The 26891-nt window shown below is 36.6% G+C and overlaps 1 protein-coding gene across 4 annotated transcripts in view; it reads left to right on the top strand.

The window, feature by feature from the left end:
- ascc3 (activating signal cointegrator 1 complex subunit 3) overlaps positions 1-26891 on the top strand; it is a 297685-nt gene that overhangs the window by 130179 nt on the left and 140615 nt on the right. For all 4 annotated transcript variants that reach the window (XM_037980369.1, XM_017414246.3, XM_025005501.2 and 1 more), the window contains exons 11-13: positions 2507-2671; positions 23228-23404; positions 23707-23778. In XM_037980369.1, coding sequence (XP_037836297.1) covers positions 2507-2671; positions 23228-23404; positions 23707-23778 — 414 coding nt within the window. The remainder of the gene's footprint in view (positions 1-2506; positions 2672-23227; positions 23405-23706; positions 23779-26891) is intronic.

The following is a 26891-nucleotide window of genomic DNA, read 5'->3' as shown; positions in this document are numbered from 1 at the left end:
GCTTATGGCTAAATTAGGGTTAGAGTGCGGGTTTTTGATGTTTGTCTCTTTCTTACTGTTTATTCAATGTCACATGCTGTTTTTATTTTGTTTTTTAATTATGTAAAGCACCTTGAAATGCCTTGCTGCTGAAATGTGCTATACAAATAAAATTTGATTGATTGATTGATTGATACCTTCATAAAATATAGCGGTAGCATTTGTTAATGTACTTAATCGTTTCATCAGAATACCCAGCTTTAATAAAATACTTAGGTAGCACATTTTGTTGTACCAAATCCCTTTATTCAAGTTTCCTACCTTTTATGAAACACAGCAGTAGCACATGTTGGTGTCCTAAAACCCTTCATCAAAATATCTTACCTGTTAAATATAAGTGGGTAGCACAAACAGATGCACTAAAACGCTTTATTAAAATATCCTACCATTATGAAATTCAGAAGTAGCACACATAGATGCACTTATTCTCTTCGTAACAATACCCTGCCTTAAAAAAAAAACTAAGGTAGGGTATTCTGTTGCACCAAGTGTCTTCATTTGAGTATTCTACCTTTATAAAATTTTGTGGTAGCACACGTTGGTGTCCTAAAATCCTTTATAAGAATATCTAACTTGAAGAAAGACAGAATGATACAGTATCAGACAAGCTTTTTTATACCTACATGAAAATAGACATCTATGAATACAATTTACTTTTGGCAACACTTTGCACATGAATAATTAGTTTGACACTCTTTTTTTATATGTGGCACAGTTAAAATGTGCCCACCACCTGCACAGGTCACACTGCACCTGAAATGATAAAGTGACAGTTACAGAATAATCAATATTGACTTGGATTTCTTCTGAGTCAATTAATATATAATCTATAACCTTTTACTTTAAGAGGGTGAATGAAATAGTTCATGTCTTATTGTTATGGATACAGTATAACCATTTCCCTGTAAACATTTTACTGTTACTTAAGAATTTAAATCTGCAGGTTACATCCACCCACCGATCATCATTTGCAGCGTGCTGTGGGACAACAGGGAGAAAAGATAATTAAACAAAACGTTCACTGCTTTCTTTTCTACCTGACAGAATATCAAAGTCTTATTTTATTTCTACTTTATTTCCATAGTTTAAAAATAGAATATGTTAAGTATGAAACGCATAATGGAGACACAAAGTTATGCTACACTAGACATACACAGCTTTGGTCATATGTAGCATCCAACGTTGCTCATGTGTTTTTTTTAGTACGTATTCAGTGCGGTTTACTGAAAAGGTATGAAAATATTAAAAAATAGAATAACTATATGGACAAAATATCCCGCTGAAGACCAAATTTGTAGTGATTACAATGGGACATGATATTGCAAACAGCAAAAAAGCCATTTATATGAATATGTTTGAGTAACATTGCAGCTTAATTAAAGAAAACTTACCCTAACCTTCGGGGAAATGAAACAAAACTAAATGAAACTTCTACAGGTAGAACATATCGACAAGAAATCAGCTGAGTAAACAACCTGTGACGTAACATCAGTCTGCGCATGCGCATTGCCACAAGGTAGGTTGGATTGATGGGCAGCACAGAAAGTCAGAACAGGGGCCTTAGTGGGCACTATGTATGTATGATCATCATCCATTAAACTGCTCCAGATAATTCAGATTATTATTGATGGAGGCCCTGGAACCTCTTTTATTACCTTCTAATCATTGTTGCCTCCATCTAAAATGCCATAATCAGGGCAAAGAGTGTGACTCTCAATCCTTATTCTGTTTGGTGGACAACCTTCATATTCAGTTACAACACAAGTTGACAGGTCTTTCTATTTGCACAGTTGTTACCAGATAGTAACTCTATTTCAGAACATCCAGCATGATTTGGAGAGTTTTGTCAAAACCATGCTCTCATTTAAATCATTATTTAAAATATTATTATTTATTTATTTCTATGAAATAAAAAGGCTTAATATTCTCCATATTCCACCATCATTTTCTAGGAGTGTTTTAATATATATCAGCTTTTGTTCCATCAAGTGTTCAACAATAAAGTGTACATACTTTGTTGAGCTTCTATATCGGGAGTTCTCAAACTTTATATTCAAATGCCCAAATCTGATTTCTTGAGTTTACAAGTTTACATATTTCGACAAAGCGTATGTGTAACAGAAAGAAAGACTGACTGTTTATTTATATATATATATATATATATATATATATATATATATATATATATATGTGTGTGTGTGTGTGAGTGATCATGCTATGTAGGTGTATGTGTGCGAGTATGCCACCTGGAGATGCACAGTTAAGAGTTCCACGAACAGTCGAAGGCCCACTATCTACAGCAACTGCTGGTTTCAAGGAACAAGATAAAGATGGAGGCTAGATAAATCTGTGAGAACAGAGAGATGCATTTCCTGATGATGTTTTTATTTTTAAATGTTTAGAAGTATGACTTGATGTGTTCTTAGAGCAGCCACCAACACCTTCTGTGTTTATGTGTGTTTTTCAGATGTTGGTGACTACTCCAGAGAAATGGGATGTGGTGACCAGAAAGAGTGTTGGAGATGTGGCTCTGTCCCAGATTGTTCGGCTCCTGATCCTGGATGAAGTTCACCTTCTACATGAAGACAGAGGACCAGTGCTGGAGAGCTTGGTGGCCAGGACCATCAGACAGGTCAGCCCGCTGCTTTCCTTCCAAGGATCTGCACCCTTCGACTTCACATTTTATTTTTTGAAATAGCAGTGTAATTACTGATTTAGTACAACAGCTTTGAGCTGATTCAACATATTTCCTCCCTCCTATGTCTTTTTGTCTCCTTATGCTTCCTTTTCTTTTTTATGCATTTTTTTGTCTCATTATGCATCCTTTTGTCTTCTTGTGCAACCTCAATCTTTTTATGTTTACTTTGCATTGTTTTAGTCTTCTTGTCCATCTTTTTTATCTTTTTATTATAGCCTTTTCATTTGTTTATGTGCCTTTTTTGTCTTTTTAGTCTCCTTATGCCTTCATTTTGTCTGTTTTTGTCCTTCTCCCTTTTGTACACCTTTTGTTGTCTTATGTGTTCTGTTTGTCATTCTGTGTCGTTTTTAAGTTTTTACATGTACTTTTTGTCTCCTTATGGGTCCTTTTTGTCCTTTTTGCATTCTTTTTGTCATTTTATGAATTCTTTTGGTTCTTCAATTCATCTTTTTCTGTCTTTTTAAGTGTCCTTTTTGTCTGTTTTTGCACCTATTTTGTCTTTTGTCTCTCTATTCATATTATTTATTCAATTAAAATTTTTTTTTTTTGTTATTTTATTGCATCCCTTTTGTGCTTTCTTGTTTCCTTAGGCAAATTTGTGCAACAAAAAGCCCTAGGATGACATATGTTGCTACATGTGTTGCTACTTTTCACTATATAATATATATAAGAAGAACCCCCCTATGGGGGGGGTTCTTCTTATATATATTTGATCTTATCTGATGTAATCAGATCTTTAGGTCTTGAGCCAGGCAAATAAAGCCCTGTAAGACCCTCCACTGGGATTGGAGTGAGATCAATCTGCTTTTAAATTTAGCTGCATAAAGAGAGCATCACATTGAGTTTAAAGCTTGGAACGCCAAGCTTGGCAAAAACAAACAAATAAACAAACAAAAAATGTTTTGCCATGTCCTGGATGACTGAGAATGTACACCAGCATATGATTCATTTGTAGACCAAACCTGAGAAAGGATTTCCTTGTTGTTCATGCTACCTCTCTCCACTTTAAAACAAAACCAAAACCTGTTGTTATCTGTAGTTTAATTGTACTACAAAACGACCTGAGGGAATGCGTAGATAATTTGTCCCATTTGATCAGATAAAACACAAGATAAAAAATGTACAAAGAAAAACTAATCAAATTTAAAAAGACACATTGTTAACGTTCATTTTTTATGCCTCCTTATGAATTTTTCTCCCTTAAAACGGCTAAAAAGCTATCAACAAAATCCAATCATACAGCTACAAACATTTCACTTTAAAATAAGAAGAAAATACCCTCCAAAAAAGACAATATACATTAAAGCAGACTTGCTGTTACTCTGATGTGCATTAACTCAAGTCAGATATCCAATAGCTTTTCCTAGCTGCAAGTTTATCAACAAGAGTTTGGTCGATCCCATTTGATTCTCTCTGTTGTTCTTTCCACGTCAAAACCAAAGGTTACTGAGAAGTTAAAACTTAATTTTCTTGGCTTCAAAGTAACTGTCACAAGAAGACTTCACTAAATAGGCTCAGTTTTTTTTAAGCAAAAGCAATGGAGTCTCGATCTGTCCCAAACTGTAGGGTCAGATCTAATAAAATTTTAATGTTATCTTTGGGGGCCAGATAAAATGTTACCAAGGGCCAGATCTGGCCCTTAGGCCTTAAGATTGAAACATGTGGTCTAGAGTGTGCCTCAAAGTCTTCAGATTTCTTCATCAAGTTTTCTACCACAGCAGAGAGCTTTCCCATACTAGTTCTCAATCTAGTTATCTGGTTGCTATGCTCATTATCTGCACTCTCAAGATTAGAAATAATTACATTTTGCTGAGCAACTTTTATTTCCACAGGGTTTAGAGCAGCTGTTACTTCTTTCTTAACCAACTCTGATATTATTGACTCAAGTTAAGTGATAATCTTAGTTTTTTAGGTCGTCTAGCATTATATTGATACACCATAGAATCTCTTCATTAGCATTTGCCTTCTCAGGGGACTGAGGCTCTGAGGTCTGGACTTTTTTCCAAAAATTCGACATTTATCTGGATATGGCTTAGAGGGCGTTGAGGTACTGATAACTCTTTGAACGTAGACTTGTGGCAAACTATGGATAGACTTTTAAGTGTTAATTAAATTATATTATAATCACATTCCTGCAGAACTCTGCTCTCTGTTTTTTTTTCCCCTTTACCTTCATAGAAGTTGAATTACTTTCAAACACTGGCTTTCAATACAAAAGTAGCTGCATGTGTTGATCAGCCATCTTGTTCTCGCTTCTGTTGTGTGAACGCCATAAACGGTTCGGTCGCTGTATTTCTTCCTTCTGCATTGTGATGCATCAATAAATACATTATAATCCCCATCCCTAGCTCACATGGGTAAATAGTTTGCTTATTTCAGGTTCTGGGAAATTGTGTCCAGATGTTTTCAGCAGTTGAGTGATGCCCTGTGCCAAAGTCAATTTATTGTAAACACACTGCAATTGTAGTTCACGTCAGACAAATACATTTTTCTGATGTTTTATTTCTGTCTGTACAGATTGTAATACCAGAAGGCAGCCCGAGATTATCCAGATTCCTCCCAAATTTACTTCAAATTTACTTTTTATCACCCTGAGGCTATAATATGTTTCATCCTGCATTGTTTTTCCACTTCCTGTACAACCTGACAAACTACAGGCCCAACAAAAAAGAGACAAAGTGTCACAGAGCTGTGTTTTTTTAAATTTTCCTGGGGCAGAAGCTCATGTCATGCACCAGTCCAACCTAATTTTTACTCACATATTTTAACAGTAGATTTAGAATAAAATACTCCCAGTGGGAAAATATAGTGTTCTAGTGTTCCTAACTTGAGGAAAATGGAGTCTTTACTAAAATAATAAAAACTCAAAAGTTGATAAATTATGCAATAAATACTGAAGGCTGCAAAATGAAATCCAAAACTGTTTTAGATAACAAGCCCTGGCTGCTGAGGGTTTGGTAATTAATTTTGAAGAACTGCTCAACGTATCTTAAACATCATTACACTGGAAGAAAATCATTGTCCAACCATGTGTCATAATCCTATATTTCTTGGCACATATATTTCTTGATTAAAAAAACCTAAATAATAAGTAATAAACTCAACCGCCAGTACATATTTACACACTCACTATAAAAAAACCCACTGCTGAAGAAAAAAAAAATGTTAAAGCTTGTTTTAAGTTTCCTGCAAAATCTTTGGACAAGCCAGTGAAGTACTGAGAGGATATACTGTAGTCCGGTCAGATAATACTAAAACTGAACTCTTTGAATGTTGTTGCACACACCATCTTTATAAGAGAAACGGGACTGCATATCAACCAAAAAACACCATACCAAAAGTGAAGTTTAGAGGTGAGAATAAAATGGTGTAAGGTTGTTTTTCAGCATATGGTACTGGCAGATGTTATATAACTGAAGAAAGGATAAATGAAGAAATCTTGATAAAAATCTCAGGTCATCTATCAAGATGCTGAAGTCAAAACATGGATCGATTTTTCAGCAGGATAATTATCCCAAACACACTGCTGAGGAAACTCTCCACGGTTTTCCAAGAAAAATAAAAATCTAGCTGCTAGAACGGCCCTGTCAATCACCTGACTTGAATCCAATTGAAAATACATGGAAAGAATGAAGATCAGAAGGGGCCCCAGGAACCTTCAAGATTTGAAGGCAGCTTATGTAAAAAATGGGCCATTATTCCACCTGAGCAATGTATGTGACTAGTTTCTCTATACAGATGTTCTGAAGTTGCTGTTACGAACAAAGTTTTTTCTACCAAGTATTAAAAAAAAAAATCAGTATATTACTTACTCCCTGTGTCATTCCACACATAAATTAATTTATTGACTTGTTGTGTAAAAGTCAAATTACATTCACAGTACTGTTTTTCCTTTTATTTTCTAAACATTTTTTTTTGGGCAATCTACTCCTGCGTACTTTGTGCTATTATAGCCATTCATATATCAGAACACTCAACTTCATAGATTTTAAAATATTTCACTATATTTACAAATAATTACCTACAGGAATACACAGAGCTCTTCAAATCCTTCAAATACATTTTTCAGTCTTTTGCTACTTTTAGCTTTTAGCTAACTTTTTTCACAGCTTTTGGCATTTAGACAATTTTCTATTTTCATCTTTTAGCTCACTTTGTACTACTCCTAAATAGTGTTTGGCTTCTTTTAACAAGTCTTCTACTTGTTTTAGATTTAATGACTCAGTTTCAGCTTCTACAGCAAAGTCAATCAGTGCTTAGCATTCCCACTGTATTTTTACAGAAAATGCAATTTCTCCAGTTTATTTTTTTGCGTGTGGATTACTTGGGTTGTTACCCCCATCTGGTGTAAACTTCATGTCAATAGCTCCATTTGAAAAAAAATGTTTAAAAAAAAAATGTTGACGAGTTCAATACTTATTTTTGAAGCTGTATGCATTCTTTTAGATTAGTGTTTTTTAACAAGAGTGGTACTGCCCCCTGGGGGGGCGTTGAGAGGCTGACAGGGGGCGCTGGCAGCAATATTTTCAAAAGAGGGGGCGCTGATATTGTTTTGGGGTCATTTGCTTGAAGGTAAAGTTTACACCAAAGATTTACAACAATATCAGTTTAAACTTACAAAAATATTGTGGCCTAAAACATTAAAACTGGCATGGAACTGCAACTGTATCAATGGTGTTTCTCTTCGGTTTCTCTCAGCTGGCGTGCAGCTCTGTGCTGCCTTCAGGAGAACGGGACATCAGAGTATCGTCTATAATTTGTCCCACATGGCAGTTACTTTGTTAACTCTGAGAAAAGAACGCTCTCTTTAGTGGTATTACCATTGGATTTATTTATTTCTCTCACACGGGTTAATTTCTCTGAAGGATACACCGTGAGCATATTGTTATTGCAGTGGTCAAACATTTACAAGAGCAATATTCCATTGTCGGACTTTCCCTGAAAGCATCCAGTATCCAGGCGCACATTAACAGTTTTCTGGACAAGATTGTTTCAGGGTTTCCCTCAGAAAAGAGGATAAGCCCGGTGGTACAATTAAAATAAATACAAATTGTTTTTGCCTAATTTGAATCCTAATTTAAGTCACACGATCCGCGCAAAGTTAAAAAAAATTGGGAGGTGCTCTATCACGTGATGCGACACCGCGCAGGGACTTCTCGCAGGGGCAAGGAACTCTGGCAGGGGCGGGGACAGCACAATTGCATCACTGTTGGCGCGCGCACCCTCGTGCGTTGATTAATACGTCAAGTTGATGCGGGTGAAAAATAACGTGTCTAAAAATTGACGTATTTTACAATAAACAAGTGGAGCTTAGCTTGAAGGCAGGGGAAGGAAAGCCTGGTGACCCGCCAGGCTTATAATACACTAGGGAAAACCTTGCAAGTATTATATTTTATAAGTCCATGAATAAAAAAATGTATTCACGTAAACAGGAGAAAAAAAAAATGGAGGTGCGGTAAGAGGCCTGGATAATGGATAAGGGGGCACTGGCCCAAAGAAGGTTGAGAAACACTGTTTTAGATAGATTTTTGATGCAACACCTGTAAATCTTATATGTACACTGTCAGAAATTGATTTAGTCATCCTCACGCATTAAAATAATAATAATTTATTACTAATTGTTTATAGTGAGATAAAACAGCAACAATATATATTTTAACTTAGATTTAAATTAAGACACTTAGGAGATTGTAAAATGATGTTTTGTATCATCTTTTTATAAAAATTCTATCCAAATTTAAAAAAAAGATTACAGGAAACCGTTTTTTCAGTATAAATGAGAACCAGGCTGTTTTTTTTTCTTCTTTTTTTTAAACCTTGTAATTTCCGAAAGTAAAGAATAATTGAGCAATCCTTGGAAAATTAATTTTAAAAATATAAATCTTCCAATAGTTTTAGTTTGTATTTATTCTACCTGGCAGATATATGGAAATTCTTACTACATTGTTTTCTTAAAAGAATCTTATTTTGTGTGTGTCTGAAAAGGCAGACATACATTTTTAAGTGTTCACATAGTTTATTTATGTGGCCTTAGGCCTTTTCTAACACTAACTTGAACAGATGAAGAAGAGAGAGAGTTTTTTTGGCCAGTGTAACAGTTTTTCTTCAAACCAGAAACAGCATTTCTGGATAAAAGCTCAAAACCAGCTGTTGGGCACAGAGGTGGAAGTGTAATAGATTTTTTTTTTCTCCATCTCTTTCCTGGTTGTGCTGCTAAAGGATCGAATATGGATGCTAATAAAGAAAAAGATGTTATGTTACTAAAAGAGTGTTAAGTGCATCTGCTGCCTGGTAGATGTTTTTTTTTTTTCTTCTCCTTTTTAAATTTCCAACTGCCAATAAAGGTGGCCAATCATGTTATCGCCTGTGTGAGTGTTTTATTTATTTATTTTTTTTGTTACTAAAATATCTTATAAACCAATAGATAGATTTGAATAAACTCTCAGAAAATACCCATTAGATCTACAACTGATTACCATTTGGAGAGAAAGGTGAAATTTAATTCCAAAACTTACAGATGCAATCACATGGAACAAAATCTACTGCCTTTTTAACCAAGCTGTAAAAGGTTTATCAGAATGCAGACTGAGGCTCATGGGCACATTTTTCGTTGAGTTACGAACAATTTACAAACAAGTCTATTTTGAATTTATCATATTTGATTGTATATTGTAGAAAATATCCAGGTTGCATTTGAGCAGAACACACAAATGTGTCTTACAATCTACCATTGACTTTTCAAACTATCAAAGGCCTGGGATTCCTTGAAAGACTGCATATAATCCTTAGTCTTTCATGCCAGAATTTTAGACTAAGATCATCTTATGTTTAGAAATGATGAAGTTTATGTTCTTTTGGTCAAACCTTGAAAGTAATGTTCAAATGCAATATAATGATATTTTGCACTCAGTTTGTTGTGAATGACTTTCAGTTGCTATCACATCAAATTTGAGCTCAACATCAGTAAAACTGATGGAGTTGGAACCCTTTTTGTTTCCTAAGGTCTGTGGTGGTCATCTTGAAATGGGTTGACTCCAAAATATAATCAGTTGTAGATGTCAATTCAATAAATATTCCTGAAATTTTAATTAAAAACTGTTTTCTGGTTCATGACATATTTTGTTAACAGACAAAGCTGACTCCAAACTGTTGATGTCAGTGGTGTAATGGTGATGTTGCACAATATGTTAGCACTCAGAATGTGTTTGGGATAACTCTCAGCTACTACCACACCAAGGTTTATTTCAGTACCTGTAAAACTGACCGACGTGTAGGCAGTTTTGTGTAATCTAAAGTCAGTTGGTTGTGGAGGCCATCTTGCATTGGGTTTAGTCCAAAAGTTAATCAGTTGTAGATGGGCTTTCAATGATTACTTTCTGAAAGTTTCAGTAAAATTAATATAGTGTACTGGTTCATGAGATTCATGAGACACAAAAAATAAAAAAAAACTAATCTGTGTTCATCTCTCGGTGCCGGATGATAATATTTCCCTTCCTGCTGGAGGAAAACATGGTGATTTTCTGTGATGAAGACTGGCGTGGGTTTCTGCAGGACCCACCGGAATGTTTCATGTAGTCTAATCATTATGTATCATGTAAATATAGTGTGGTGTCCAATCTTCATTGTTGATGAACTACTGTCACATGTCAGTCTGTGGAAAGAGACTGATCAACAGAAAATATTCTGTTGGATATATTTAGAACACATAGATTACCGCTGACTGAATCACAGCTTCATGTGCTCTGACTCACATTCTGATCCCAAACAGCCTTCTGTAAGTAAAAACCTTCTGTGTGTGTCTGTGCTGATGTCAGTGTGTGTCCTTGGGCTTGGATAATATTAATTACTCTATGCTCTGTGTATGAAACGTTGCACTAAATGCAACACAATTTATGAAAACACATTCTTTGTGTAAAATGTTTTTGCAAAACTGAGTTTCAGCAAGCAGCATCTCATCTAATGGAAATAAGCTCAGCAGTAACAGAGGAACAGCTTCTGGTTTATTTATCACCTGCTACCAAAGGCCATAGGGGGACAATGTTTTTGCTTCTATTTGTGTATGTGTGTGTTTGGCTGTTAATAAAATATCTCATGTACCAGAGAACAGATTTTAATGAAACTTTCAGAAACTAAATCTTGGATGTACATCTACCACTGATTAACTTTTGGAGTCAACCCATGTTAGGATGGCCACCACAGCTAGTTGACCTTTTGAAACACACAAATGGCTTTACCTAAGTCTTAAGATATTATTTAAGGTTTAATGTGATAATAACTGAGAGTGATCCTCAATACATACTCAGAGTGCTAACACTTCTCATCAGGTCTCACATTATTACATAAGATTGTGGAAAACATTGTTTCTGTGGTTTGACCAAAACGACCATAACTCTGTCATTTTGCAACATGAGATTATGTTAATCTAAAACTATGGCATGGAAGGCAGTGGATGAGATGCATTCCTTCAAGAAATGCTAAGGCCTTAATTCCATCCCTTAGTTCATATTTCACCCACATGACCTGTAAACAAGCAGCATCAGTAATTTCATCTTCACCATGAATTTAAGATGTGAGGAGTCAACTGTAATATTGAAAGAGTTTTAAACTTTGCCTAAGCAAAGATCAAATAAGAAACAAGCAAATACAAATGGAGAAAATAGAAAGAAACAAAAAAAAAGAATTTTTAGACAAATTTAATTTAAGTGTGCCTTTGCTTTAAGTTTTTGTGGGCTGATATGAAATTAAAAAAGTGTAGATGTTGGTGTTTTGTGGGAATTGTGCAGTAGTTTTGTATGCTAAAACCTTAATCCTAAGAGAGGAAAGGAGTGAGACGGGGGCAGGATGGGCTGCTGTGCTGTGCAGCCACTCAGACCTCTATAGTGAGGTTAACTGCACGGTAATTGAAAAGTGGTCCGTACATGTGACCGCTGTTCACACGGTTCAGAGCCCATTTATCAGCAGGTTTAGCTGATATTACTGAAGAATGGCTGACTGGACTCTTTGGACACTTTAACACCTCTGGAAGTTCTGCTGCAGTGCACAAGTTTAAAGCTTTGTGACTTTTGTTTATTTGTTAATAAACTGCGCATGCTGTTACTATAAGCCCCATGCAGCTTACGTCACAGAGTCATGTGATCTATGTTTACCGGAGACCTTGGATGGCAAAACATAATTTGTTGTTCGTTTATCACCATTCGTGGTTCCTGTTGAAAGCAAGTAATTTCTCACTAAAACCAGCAAAACAGTTGTCTCATGCTCAACAATACCCTGCACCTCTTGTTAAAAACAGCTGCTACTTTTCCACCACTTGCAGTAGTCCTCTGTGGAGGTGGTAAAGATTCAAAGTAAAGATTCAAATCAATCTGCTGGCTTTCTCAGATAACTTTTAATATTTGACATTTTATAATGTATGTGAATGTTTTTGTACAGCTCCCTGGATGACTTTTGTTATGAATTGGCACTATATAATGGAATTTAATTGAATTAAATTGAATATCAGATGGACTTTGATTGTTGAGAGCCTCATATCTTAGAAGTAAGATTTTAAATTCTATTCGAAATTGTAGAGGTAGCCAGAAAAAGTGGAGAAACAACCATAATCTTTTCTGAATTTCAAAGCAGAAAATTAAACCCCGCAAAGGCCATAGGGTTTTGTGGGGGTAGGGATCCTACAATAAAAAAATTGTAGAATCAAAATTAGGATATGGATCACCACCAAAAGTTAATCACTCTTTTTTTGTTTGTTTTTTTGTGACATCCCCAACATTTCAACATTTCATGATGTTTGCCTAGCAATTGTCCATGACACCTTGTTTAAACTGATATAAAAGTTACAATACAAATATAATTTAAAAAAGAGGCAATCCAAGGTGTTAAGTTTAATTCTAAAACTTACTTAAAGCTCCAGTGTACTGGAAAAAAAGCTCCGCTTTGTACAATCTACCTTTACCTTTTTGAGTTAGCTAGGCTGGTAGTTATCAAGTCATCAAGTTCTTCACATTGTACAATACATGTTTTTTTGTAAATTTAACTGTTTCTTGATTTACACCTCGAACAACATCATTGTCAGTGAAATTGACCATTCATCCTACCACAATCATGTATATACTTAATAGACAAATATTCTGGATTGTTGTGTGAGGGAATTTATGCTTCGGATTTTGATTACTCTGACAATTTACTGATGGGAGTATAATGTACATTGTACCGCTTGTTACTTTTAGGTTTTAGCTTGTCTTTGCTTATTTTAGCTTTTAGCTATTGTCCTGATAATTTTAGCTACTTTTTTCTACTTTTAGCTTTTAGCTAGCTTTTTGTTACTTCAACAACTGTTCTGCTACTTTTAGCTAGTAGTTTATTACTTTTTATTTTAAGCTTTAAGTTAGCCTTTTGTTATTTTTAGTTTTTTAGCTTTTCCTTGACTACTTTTAGTTTCTGGGTTGCCTTTTGCTAAATTTAGCTTGCTTTTTGCTATGTTTAGCTTTTACTTTGCCTTTAGTTATTTTTAGCTTTCAGCTACCCTTTCACTTATTTTAGTTTTTGAGTAGCCTTTTACTACATTTAGCTTTTTGCAATTTTTAGATTTTCACCAGTATTTTGCTACTTTAACTATGGGATTTTCTGCATTTGGCTTTAACTAGTATTCTGCAACTTTTAACCAATGTTCTGCTTCTTTTAGCTTTAATAACTCAATTTCAGTTTTGGCAAATTTCATTGAAGTCTTTTAGTACTGAGCATTCACACTGCATTCTCACCAAAATATTTTTCTAGTTCTTATTGAACCAGCAAGGATATATTTGTTTTTCTACACACTGCTTTTGCAATTCAACTCTTTAAAGCTTAGTTTATAGTTGTTGTTGTTTGTTGCTTTGCATGAATGCTGTGTTGTTGAGGCTATTTTTATATCACAGCCTAACCTGTCAGACAAGAGCTCCACAGGGTGCAGGTGGAACCTACCACAGTAATTTTGATTATGAGAATATAAATAAAATAAATAATTACATTTGTGTAATTAGTCAGATAGTTCTGTGTTGCAGCAGTATGATTATCAATATTCTTGATGTGAAACAGTAGCCAAGGCATCAAAAAGCTGATTAAATCCACTAGTTGATCCGTGAGGAAAAAAAAAGCAACTTTGTGGCAAGCCTTAAAAATTGTGTGCAATATTTTGTTACATCTGTTCCTTGTCTATTAATTGCTGTATAAATTAGGCTATACGATATATATATATATATGAGTACTTACAGATCGCTGTTTCTAGCGTAGTTGATTCCAGACACGGAGGTGAGTATTCACAGGTGTACGTTTCACAGGTAGATAGAGTTCCGGATGGAGGCAGACAGGCACATCGTGGATCAGATCGGGTGAGAGGCTCATGGGGAAACCTTTTTGATGAAGGCGGTGAGACGCACAGACCAGGCAAGCTCCAGGAAGCTAAGAGTTCTGAGGATACACAGAGTACAAAAAACATGAGCAAGACTCAGGAAGCAGAATTTGCTAGAGGCCGAGATGCTTTTACCTATGGCAAGCGATGATTCAGCATTGGTCTGGTCTTCACCACAGCCTTAAGTACCTGGAGCACTGATGATCTTGATCTGCCGCAGCTGAAGACGATTAGTCTGCCAACCAATCAGGAACTGGAACAGGAAACCAGGAAGCAAACTCACAGAATACCACATAAACACAGAATGAGGACCACTGTAATTCCAGTCCCACAAGTGTTTATTCATTCTGTAACACAAAATGGAGCTACAGATAGACAACAGTACACAATACATTCCTGACTCTCACCGCTCATTTACTGCTTCTGCTATAAAATGCCTATACTAGCATTCAGCTATCAATAACATATTAATAATGTGCAAAAACAGAATATATTCGAACATTAATGAATACATTGTCTTCTCTGAAAGTAAAACACTGTTTAAGGGCATGATTTCCACCTCGAGAGACAACAATAATCGACAACAGAACAACACAATGTAGAGGAGCAGCAACTTTATATATACTTATTGTTTGTTTTAAGGGGAAAAGGAGGCTGAAATAAAATTGGATTGCACAGGAAGTTGTAATGTGAACACTTCCTGAAGGTGATATGGGATGGGATGTAAGAACTGTGCATATGTGTCATTAGGCGCATTTCAATGTAAAATCCCTTCTCTTTTAAAATGACAGGTTTAGTTTGGGCTCTAGAGTTAATGATGGGAAACATTCAGGTGTCAGAGTTGCACCAGCAGAGGTAGTGATTTTTTAATGTTTGATTTGGCATGTGTCAGGCTGAAACAATGCTGGGTTGTTTTATGCTTCTTATAATGCAAATGACCACATAGATTTTGCTCACCATCTGGTTTATGAAGCTTTAGGTTTTCAACCTCAAGCAAATAACAGCCATATTCTTATAATGATGTTGTAATGGGTACTTTTTCACTTAATGCACATCTATTTTATTTCTTGTGCCCTTCAAGCATTCTCTCCTATTCCATGAAAAATCCACAACTAAGTGAATTTAGAACATTAGCTTGACTATGAGAAACTCTTCAAATCCTTTAAGCTTTGTCTAAGTTGTTTGTGGCTCTGTCCTTTTTTGGTGAAAGAAAGTAAGTAGATTAGTGTTTTTTTCATTCACTATAGAATCTTTAATCTGTGGCACAGATGTGTTAGCACATGTACATATTGTTTTGAGGTGTTAGGTGGCAAGGCAGAACATATGCACACAAGATGGGTAATTTTAATGTTTGGGCAATCCAGGCTACAACTTTCTACTGTAGAGTAGTTCTTAAGAAAATGCTAAAGAATAGAAAGTTTTTTTATATCTTTACAGGTAGAAAATATAGAATACTGTTGTATTGACTCAAGCCTGATTTGTAAAAAAAATTCTCAGTTTGTTTCATGATGACATCGTATACATTTAGGTATACATTTAGGTGTACATTTTTTCCCCTTTTTTGTTCAGTTTTTTACAGACTACGTTTTTGTAGCTATTTGTATATCAAAACAGTCAGCCCATATTTTTAAAAATATTTAACATTATTTCCAAACATTATGGACATCAAGTCATAGGCTTTCCTGTAGTCAATCCAGGCAGTGCACACGTTTTTGTGTCTGGTCTTACAGTTTTGAGCTATGGTTCTGTTGACCAAGTAGCTGGTGCTTGGCTCCCTTGGTGTTGGTGCCAATTCCCTTCTGTGCCTCGCTCGCGTATTGACCCATGTGCCAATTCATCTTAGCTGCAATGATGCCTGAAAGGAGCTTACACGTTGTACAGAGGCATGTGATTGGCCAGTAGTTAGATGGAACTGCCCCTTTCTGTTTGTTTTTTTTATCATCAGTACTGTTCAGTATTGGGTCAACAACTCAGGGTGGGTCCCTTCTATTAGGAGCGGGTTTATTTGTGTTGCTAGGTGTTCGTGGAGAGCAGCCAGTTTCTTTAGCCAGTAGGTGTGGATCATGTCAGGCCCTGTGACAGTCCAGCTTTTTATTCCTAAGAGTCTGTCTTGAATGTCTGCCACTGTGATAGATACTGGTTCTTGCTCTAGGTGATTGATGTATTGAGATATTAGATCCTGTAGCCATAGGGCATTATCATTGTGTGATGGCTCTTTCTCCGATTTGCTTCTCTAGTATTACTCAGTCTCACCTCTGGGCTGGGTGGATCTACACTCTTGTTATTCCGCTGCTATTGAGCGTACACTCTGGTGTGTTGGCATTCTCCACCACACCATCTATATACAAATATATGAACACACTCTGCAGGAAAATGTGAGGTAGTAATAAGATGAATTCTTCTTACTTTTAAACATGGTGCTCACAACATTTTGATTGGTTGTGTGTCTCCATTAGCCTGCCTTCACTTACTGACAAAAACAAGTCTTTGTTCTGGCCCAGTTGGTGCTGAGTTAGCACCGGTTTTTCCATGCTAGAGCTAGAGCTCTATCTCTGGGTTAGCACTGATTCCCGTTTGGTGGAAAACCTCATTTATCTCGTCTGTGGTCGAGATTATGTGTATCTTAATACACTGCCAACAACTTGATACATTAAAGATACGTCAATGAGCAGCAAAAATTTATATTGTATATTGCGATCAAATGTTATTGGTGCAAATACATACTAAAGCGATACATTTTGATTTATTCCCAAAACTGCCTCAGCACACGGCTGCTGTACCGATCCATTCGCATGTGCATTCTGTGAATTGGTACAGATCAGTTAGTCTTCACATCAGTAGTAGGTAGTAGTTCTTTTTGTCAATGCTGTTAAGTACACTGAACATACTCTGATACAGAATAGGTGGTAAAAACAGAAGGTAGTTACAAGCTCAAGATTGCTATATAGGTCTAAATTATAATTGAACTGTTGAAATTGTGCAGGGTTTACTTGTTGAGTTACGTTTAAAGGTAAACATAATTATAAAAATAAACAAATGAAAATGTACTTTTAGTAAATTGCAGACTACACACATGGTAGTGATCTTAAAGGTTGTATTGTATCAAAAAGCTCTCTTCAAACTTGTTTTTTTGATATTTTAAAGAAATCTTTAAAAATGAACACCTGGTTGATTTATAAACTTTTGTATACCTTCATACACTGCCTGGCCAAAAAAAAAAAAAAATGTTGCCACCTGGATTTAACTAAGTAAATAGGTAAAAGCCTCCTATTGGATAATTACTGCATGGGTGATTTTGTTTCAGCTGGCAACAAGTTATTTAACCCCAACTGGTGTAGAGTTGTTTCTGATTTCTTAAACAACCATGTCGAAAGACATCCCATGGTCGTGGAAAAGATGTCAGTCTGTTTGAGAAAGATCAAATCATTGGCATTCCTGAAGCAGAGAAAACATCTATGGAGATTGCAGAAACTAGTAAAATTGGGTTAAGAACTGTCCAACGCATTATAAAACATTGGAAGGATCGTGGGGACCCATTGTCTTCGAGGAAGAAATGTGGCCGGAAAAAAATCCAGAATGATTGTGATTGGCGATCACTTAAACATTTGGCGAAATCAAACTGAAGAAAAACAATAGTAGATCTCCGGGCTATGTTTAATAGTGAAAGTAAGAGAATCCCCACACGCACAATGTGAAGGGAACTCAAAGGATTGGGACTGCACAGCTGTGTAGCCTTAAGAAAATCACTAATCTGTGAGGCCAACTGGAAAAAAAGGCTTCAATTTGCTAGGCAGCATAAAGATTGGACTCTGGAGCAATGGAAGGAGGTCATGTGGTCTCATGAGTCCAGATTTACCCTGTTCCAGAGTGATGGGTGCATCAGGGTAAGAAGAGAAGCAGGTGGAGTGTTGCACCCATCATGCCTAGTGCCTATTGTACAAGCCTGTGGGGGCAGTGCTATGATCTGGGGTTGCTGCAGTTGGTCAGGTCTAAGTTCAGCAACAGTATGTTCTCAAAGAATGAGGTCAGGTGACTACCTGAATATACTGAATGACCAGGTTATTGCATCAATGGATTTTTTTCTTCCCTGATGGCACGGGCATATTTTAAGATGACAATGCCAGGATTCATCAGGCTTGAATTGTGAAAGATTAGTTCAGTGAGCATGATACATCATTTTCACACAAGGATTGGCCACCACAGAGTCCAGACCTTAACCCCATTGAGAATGTTTGGGATGTGCTGGAGAAGGCTTTGCGCAGCTGTCAGACTACCATCATCGATGCAAGATCTTGGTGAAAAATGAATGCAACACTGGATGGAAATAAATCTTGTGACATTGCAGAAGCTTATCAAAACAATGCCACAACAAATGAATGTTGTAATCAAAGTTAAAGGTGGTCCAACAAAACGTTAGAGTGTGTAACCTTTTTTTCTTTGGTGGCAATTTTTTTTTTTGGCCAGGCGGTGTATATACAACTACTTGTTGGCATTTTGATTGTTGAAATTTGCCTTTGTTTCACTCACTGTTTCAGTTTAACATTGTGGTTGATTTGCCAACCAGTGGGAAATAAAGACAGCACAGCAGTTCTTGTGACATTATGTTGCGGTGGAACTCTTACCTTCTCAGCATGTCATCAAGCTGTGCAGAAGTTTGTTAATCACTCATTCATTGAAATTGGGTGTGTTGAAGCAGGAAATCATTGAAGACTTGCAAGATAGGGGCTCCTGAAAACAAAAGTTTGACATTTGTGTTAAAGTGTGCATTCTTGTAATTCTGTAATTTTAAAGTCAGATTCTTTGTTAAATTTCTCTCTCCAAAAATGTGTACATTTCACTGTCCAAATGTAGTAGAAACAAAGAATCAAGAATTCTACAAATAAATTTGAAAGTAATCTCAAGTACTGACTCATCATATATATATTTTTTTTTTCGTTTTAAGAGATTTTAATTTCTTCACAAAAACCTTCAAGCTGTTTGTAGACAACAGTAAATACAATATGTGACCTGTCCTGGCAAAAGGAAATCATGATGGATTTTTCCATTTTGAGTTATTTGTAAGTGGAAGCATGTAATATACCTGTAAATTAAATTAATTAAATTTGCGCTTTTTTAGTGCACCACTCCATAAAGGAAAACAAATAACAATAATAATCAATTGATCAGTCTCATAATTTAAAGGATCAAAACCACTAAATCTTTTTGTTTGATTAAAAAAAAAAAAAAAAAAAAAAAAATTAAAACATAAAAACAACCTTACGCTGACTAATTCTGTCATGATTGTCTGTCTTGGTTCTTTGCTTTAGTTTTGTCTTTTGGTTTTCTGTTCCCTTTTCACCATCCACCTCCCCAGTACTTTTGCTGTCATGTCTGCCACGCCCATCTCCACCTGTTAGTAATCATTATCACTCACCTGTGCCCATTTTCCTCATTATCCTCTGTCTTTAAGAACCGGTCACTTTTCATCACTCCTCACTGGATCATTCCGCTTTGTCTGTTTGTTTTTCGTTCCTCCTTGTCATGCCTTCGCTACATGTTTTTCGATTTTGTTATTGTTAGTTTTGCTGCCACGTCAGCCCTTTTGTTTTGTCTGTTTATCTTAGTTAATAAATTAATTTCCTTTTTACGATGAGTCTGCGGTCTGGGTTCGCCTCCGTCTCCCCCCCATCTGACAAATACATTACAATTGAAATTTTATCACCAGAAAAATAGAAAGTTCTTTAAAATAGAAAATGACAAAGTTTATTCCGATAGTGGATAATAAAGGAAAGTCCCATCATGATCTGATATCACAAAATTATGATCAACTTGTAATAAAATAATTAACTAAAATATTTAACTAAAATGTAGAAGTAAATTTGGATAACATACATCATGTGTGGAGCACTTTAAGGCCAAAACACCAAAGCATACTCAGCGTGATACTTTTGAGGGAGAATTTAGTTTGGGGGAAATTAACCAAAGGAAATTTAAAATAAACAGAACTGGACAGTGTTTCTAAACTTTCAAAATGTTTTTAGTGAAGAGTGAGTTACAAAAACAGTAGCGAAAATTGGCCAAAGAAAAAATCAGATGAAACAGGAAAAACAGACGGGCACAACAAAACAAGAGAGGGGAGGTTTATAACTCTTCAAAAACAAACAAACAAAAAAAAAAACATGTTAAACATGTTGTAAGTTCACTTTCCTTTTAATTAAAATGTACTATCACCATTCTATAACAAAAAAAGAACTAATCTGACACCAGCTAAAGATTGTTTTAGATTGAATCCCACAAGTTTGCTCTTAAGACATTTGAAAAAGAATTAGCATAAAGCACAAATGCCAGACTGCAATTTCTAGTTTAAGTTTTAAACAAAAAATACCTGTAAAGACTAATCCTGTGACGTCCCAATAATCATTCCTAAATCTATGTAAGCAATTAACAATAAGTTTACTTTGAAGCTGAAAGGCAAGTTAAATTAGGCATATTAGTTCTTGTGTGCTGAAATAAAAATAAAAATTGGTCAACTATAATTTCATAATAAAACTGGGTAAATGCAAGGGTAAAAAAAAAAATCTTTTTTTTCAATAGATTAATTCAACACCAGAAAAAATAGGTTTTAAAACAGTTTAAGTTATATATGTGTTCTTGGTAACTTTGAATTTAAGGAGGTACTACCTCTCAGTCCGAACGATGGGATTAGGGCAGAACAGACCACTTTGTTATGCCTTTGAAGTAGATCTGGAGATTTGAACTGTCTTGCGTGAAGAACAGAATTTACTTGTCTGTTTATTTAGGGCTATACCCAAAAAATTTCTGTCAACATCTTTGACACTTTTAATGTCTTGGATAGGGCGAAGGATATTTGTGTCTGGATTTCAAAAACAACCAATAGAAATACAAGACCCTCGACTGCTGCTTGGTTAGAAGAGGATTGTTATCTCTGAATTGTTCCCGGTGTAAGGGAGTGAAAGGTACTGAAGGGCTCTTAGATGCGAAGAGAGTGTAGGAAGGAAGGGGGAGATGAAATAAGGTAAGAGGTGAAGGGTCTTGCAGCTGCAGAAGTGAACTTGAGGTGGAAGTGAGAAAGGGGGGTTTAGAAAAAGGCCAGTGAACAACATGGGCACTACATAGTATTTTCAAGTTCTACATCTCAAAAGCTTCAAAATCATATATTGTTTGTTAATGTTTGGCGATTTACCTGGCTAGCAACAAACAAGAAATGTGAACAAGAGTATGAGTTTGAAAACACGATTTTTATTGGTTTGTGATGTCGAGTGATGTTGTCAGGAACCCCACCCTCATATTTCAAAAGGAGAATCCCCCAGCTTCACAATGATGTCACACATTTAAAGGAGTTTCACAGCGATTCTGCAGCCAGCAGAAAAAAGTGATCTGTAACAAAGAAAACTAATAGGATTGAAATTAAAGGCATACTTAAGACATACTTGTTAGAAAACTTTGACTTAAAGGTAGATTAGGAAGAATATATGCTATTTTCTGTAGTTGAATCAGTAGATGGTGTCTTTATGGACACATTTTTTCGCAAATCTTAATCACGGCAAAAATCAATATTTTTAGTTTTCCTGAACTGTCACCTGTGCACATTACAACTTATTTTGTCAGAATAGATCAATTATATTCAGTAAACAAACTGTAATACCATTCATTTTTTGACAGAACAAAAATGAAACTCTTTCCTTCTTGGTGAAGCAGAATCACTTCAAGAAGTTTTTAAACACCTTGACAGTTATCAGTATATTGTTTTACATTTTTATGATTCTATAAGGTGCTCCCATAGATTGAAATTTAAAGGGATATTTGTGGTGTAACCTGGGCTGTGTGAGTGAGCATGATGAACATCATACAGGTTAAACAGCGTGCAGAGTGAGAGTGCAGTGAAGGCTCAGCCTGCCGGCAGGGATTGGTTAGCTCTTATCTTGATAGGATACTTTGACAGGTACTGCATCACATTAAAGGCCTTACCAATCTTCCCTGTCACTTCCAGCAGGAGGCTCAGAGATAGGGCGGCCCACCATCTCCCCTGACTCCCACTCTACTTCTTTTCCTCACCCACGTTGAAACACAACTGAATTTTTCTCATTTTACAAAGACAGTGTGTGAGCATGATTGTTTACTTTGTCTGAGAAGTTAACAGTGGTGGGTAGGGACTAGTTACCTTTACTTTGCTGCATACACACAAGTACAATCCCAATTTAAAAATGGAATGTTGTGTAAAATGTAAATTAAAACAGAATGCAGTGATTTGCATTTCTTATAAACCCATGTCGTATTCACAGTGGAACACAGTAAACATATCAAATGTTTAAACTAAGAAATTGTACCATTTAAAAAGAAAAAAACAAAAGGTCATTTTGAATTTGATTTCAGTAAAACATCTCAAAAAAGTTGGGACAGCTTCACAAGTTCCCACTGTAAAGCATTCCCTCTTCTTTTAACAACAGTCTGTAACTTTGAGGTACTGAGGGGAGCAGCTGCTGGAGTTTTTGGAGGAGGATGCTGTCCCAATCTTGTCTGATATAGGATTCTATCTCTTCATCAATCCTGAGTTTTCTTTACTGGATTATTTGAATCATGATATGCCACTCATACACTGAGAAGCATATTGGGGGCAGTAGGGGGCCTGAGTGTATTTCCCAATGACATTTCAGCACACACCCGCGACCCGGAATGGAGAAGCGGTTAAAGAAAATGGATGGATGGATGGATGGATGGATGGATTTCAGCACACTGCAGGGGATGGAGATTGAACTCCTGACCCTCCTATGAGAGGGCAAGCATCCTACCCACTGAGCTAAGCTGCACCAGTGACCTAACAAAGTTGCAGCTAAAACAGGCTGTCAAAAAATTCCCCAAATCCCTCATATCAGGTCTAAATGTTGTTATGTGTTCAACATTTTACTTCTTTGTTTCTTAAATGCTTCAATAGACTATGCTCATTACTATTTTTTCACCACATAAGAACATGTCCTTTTCTTCATCTCCCCGGCAGTATAAAGCCTCTTTATTAACATATTTTAGAAACAAGTTCATTGTTCTGTAGCCTTGTGCTTGAATGAAAGCACATGTGGAGTTTAACTTTAACACTGTTGTTTGATGAACAGGTCGAGTCCACCCAGAGTATGATTAGGATTCTGGGACTATCAGCCACCCTGCCCAACTACCTGGATGTGGCCTCCTTCCTGCATGTCAACCCCTACATCGGTCTGTTTTTCTTTGACAGCCGCTTCAGACCTGTTCCTCTCGGACAGACCTTTGTTGGCATTAAAACTATCAACAAGGTAAATAGTATTGTTTACAAATACTCAGGACTGGGAATGTGTATGTTCACTAGTGGTTTGTTTGTTTGTTTAAAATTCTGCAAGCATGAACATATTTTACCATAGAGATTGGGTTGCAAAAAGAGCTTATCCTTATGTCTGCATGGACAGTTTCATGAGCTGATGTTTGCTAAATATTAACACTTTATTAACTAGTATTAACAATAAATTTTAGTGCAATAAAACCAGAGAATTATTTGGAATTTTTTTCAATTTTTTTACTGATTGGATTCAGATAATTTGTTTCTTTGTGTCTTGCTCAGATCCAGCAGATTCATGACACGGAAGAAGTTTGTTACAACAAAGTTCTGGAGCAAGTGAAAGCGGGACATCAGGTGAGTGCTTTTATATTTAAACTGAAAATACATCTGTGTGTGCAGAGTAAACAGTTACAAACATTATTTTTTAGTATTTAAGTACTGTTCATTCACCAACACTTCCTCCTTATTTCAAGACATCTAAACTTGTTGTTTTCTGTGTTAGAAAAATGAATAAGTCTAAATAAGTCATTGTAGATGTGATTGAGCTGCTCTTTGTGTGAAAACTTTAAGAACTACCTATTCTAAAAATAAAACAGCAGGCAGTTATGTTGGCAGCTCTTCATTTCAAACCTTCATCCTGAACTTTTATTCAGTTTTATGTTGTATCAGAAACAAACTTTTCATTTTTCTTGCTGATAAATGTGAAATTAAAAGCAACACGCTGGCATGGACAAAAAAGATATAAATCAGGAACTGAGTTCAGCTGTCTGATGCAATCATTTGGATTTTTACATGAAACACTTTAGTTTTAAGGCCCCTTAGATACTAGATAATGACCCCTCCACCTTCATGACCTATAAAAATGTGGCTCAATTACAATGAGTTTGGAAAACCTCCTTTACCTTGAAGACAATCATATTGCAGCTTTGCTCTTAGTGCTCTCCAAACATGTTTTTTTTCTGCTATATTCTGCTTCCTGAGTCTATTTCCTGCACCTCACCACAATCTGTATGTCAGAACTATGAATAGGTCTGATGCACTTGAAACTATATCACAATGTTTTCTGGTATCTATTGCAACAACAATAAAAAAGCCTGTGCTGTTAAACAAATACACACAAGCTTGTTTGTGAGTTCTAGCAGATATTGCTGTAAAGAATTATAGTGCTGTAAAAAGTATTTGTCCCTTTACCGATTTCTTCTGTTTTTGCTTTTTGTAGGGATACACTGATACCAGTATCAGGTATCAGTTTCATGTGTACCTGCGCTTCTACTTGAAAAAGTGTCCTTATATCACAGTACCAATACCACTTTATAGCAGCATGATTTTCACCTCTCAGTTTAGCAGTAAGGTATTGGAGGAGGAGCAATGTCAGCCGGAGATATTTCAAAGTGAGCAATGGTTACAAAAGTAAAGTGAATTGGAAATTCTGCTCAGCAAAGCACTTTCAAAGTAAGTAATTTGTTAAAAAAAATCTTAAAAAAACCAAACCAAAAATTTAAAAGAGCAGCAGGAAACAGCTGCAATCATTGAGCGTAAGAAAGAATTTATGGATCTGAACAGGAGCTTCCTGACAATCTCACCACTCACCAGTGGGTGCTTTTGGAAAAGACAAAAGTTTGGAAAAGTCCTGCTTCAGTTGAGGAGTTGCCCCAAAAAGTAAGAAATGTAATGGGATTTATTGACTGGCAGTCAGCAACACTGTTAAACTCCTCTGACCACAACCCTCCAACCCCAACCTCCATTTCAGTGGCCACAAGCCCGTGTGTGACTGTGACGACAGGCCAGGTTAGGAAACAATTGAAGAAAATACAGCTGGGGAAGGCTGCAGGCCCAGATTACATCATTTCTGGGCCCTGAAGTCCTGCACTTCCCAACTGTCTGGCATCCTGCAGCGCATCTTCAACATGAGTCTGCTGCTGTAAAATGTGCCAGCACTTTTGAAAAGATTGTTCCTAGTGCCAGTATCAAAGAAAGCCACCCTATCTGACCTAAATGACTTCAGACCAGTTGCCCTGACATCACAAGTCATAAAGGCTGTCGAGAGGCTGGTACTGACCCATCTTGGACCACTGTTGAGAAATGCTCTGGACCCTCCACAATTTAGCTAACATTCCCACGTGGGGATGGATGATGCTGTCGTCTTACTGCTTCGGCATGCTCACTTACACCTGAATGGTGGTGGAGGCTCTGTTAGAATCATGTTCATTAATTTTTCCGGTGCCTTCTACACCATTCAATCTTCTTTACTGAGTGGAAAGCTGCTTGGGATGGGTGTCATTGCATCTACTGTCTCCTGGGTTGCTGATCATCTGTCAGACAGGTTTCAGTTTGAGCATTTGGGAGCACCCTGTCTGATGTTGTGATCAGCAACACAAGAACATCACAGGGGACGGTCTTATCTCTGTTCTCTCACACTCATTCACCTCAGACTTTCAGTACAACTCAGTCATGCCACCTCTAGAACTATTCTTATGACTCTGTGGTGGTGGGGTGTATTAGATATGGATGGGAATCAGAATACAGGGAACTAGTGGACAACTTTGTGAAGTGGTCTCGCTGGAATCATCTGCTCCTGAATATGGACAAGACAAAAGGGTAGTGGTTGACTTCAAGAAGAAAAAAAACACAACCAGGACTATCGACATCTTGGGGAAGGGAGTGAAGGTTGTGGATGGATACAAATATGTGGGAGTATATCTGAGCCACAAACTGGACTGTAGCACCAACAATGATGCTGTGTACAAGAAAAGATGAGCAGACTTTATTTTCTGAAGAAGCTCAGATCCTTTGTGTGCAGTAAGATGCTGAAGATTTTCTATCAGTCTGTGGTGGCAGGTGCCATCTACTGTGCCACAGTTTTCTGGGCAGGCAGCATCAGTGCCAGGGATACCAGCAGGCTCAATAAACTCAATAAATACACTGAGAAATCAAAAGGCAGAAATTTGAGCCATTTGAGTCAGAGAAGGACCTGAGGTCACTAAACAAATTGCTCTTAACAATTTGTCCCATCACCTTCATGTTTTTAATGCTTTTAATTTCAAACTTGTCTGCTGATGAGACAAACCAATTCTCCTCAGGGAATCAATGAAGTATATTTGTATTCAGTTCTATTCTATTTGTTAGTAGACATAACATGCAGTAAAGTTTGTGTGGTGAGGCAGAATCTGACAGAATCAGGATCAAACAATACTAATTGTTTAATTAGTATGTATAACATGACACATTTTATTATAAATATATTATAAATGATATATTACTATCAAAGACCCCTTATGATGAACATAAATATTGGACACAGTGTTCCCTCGCCCGGACGCGGGTCACCAGGGCCCTACTCTGGACCCAGGCCTGGAGGTGGGGCACGTTGGCGAGCGCCTGGTGGCCGGGCTTTCACCCATGGAGCCCGGCCGGGCACAGCCCGAAGAGGATACGTGGGTCCCCCTTCCCATGGGCTCACCACCTAT

Source organism: Kryptolebias marmoratus, linkage group LG16 (genome assembly GCF_001649575.2).
Source record: "Kryptolebias marmoratus isolate JLee-2015 linkage group LG16, ASM164957v2, whole genome shotgun sequence".
Classification (NCBI taxonomy): Eukaryota; Metazoa; Chordata; class Actinopteri; order Cyprinodontiformes; family Rivulidae; genus Kryptolebias; species Kryptolebias marmoratus.
Note: the sequence above shows the minus strand (reverse complement) of the source record. Positions and strands in the feature narration are given on the sequence as shown.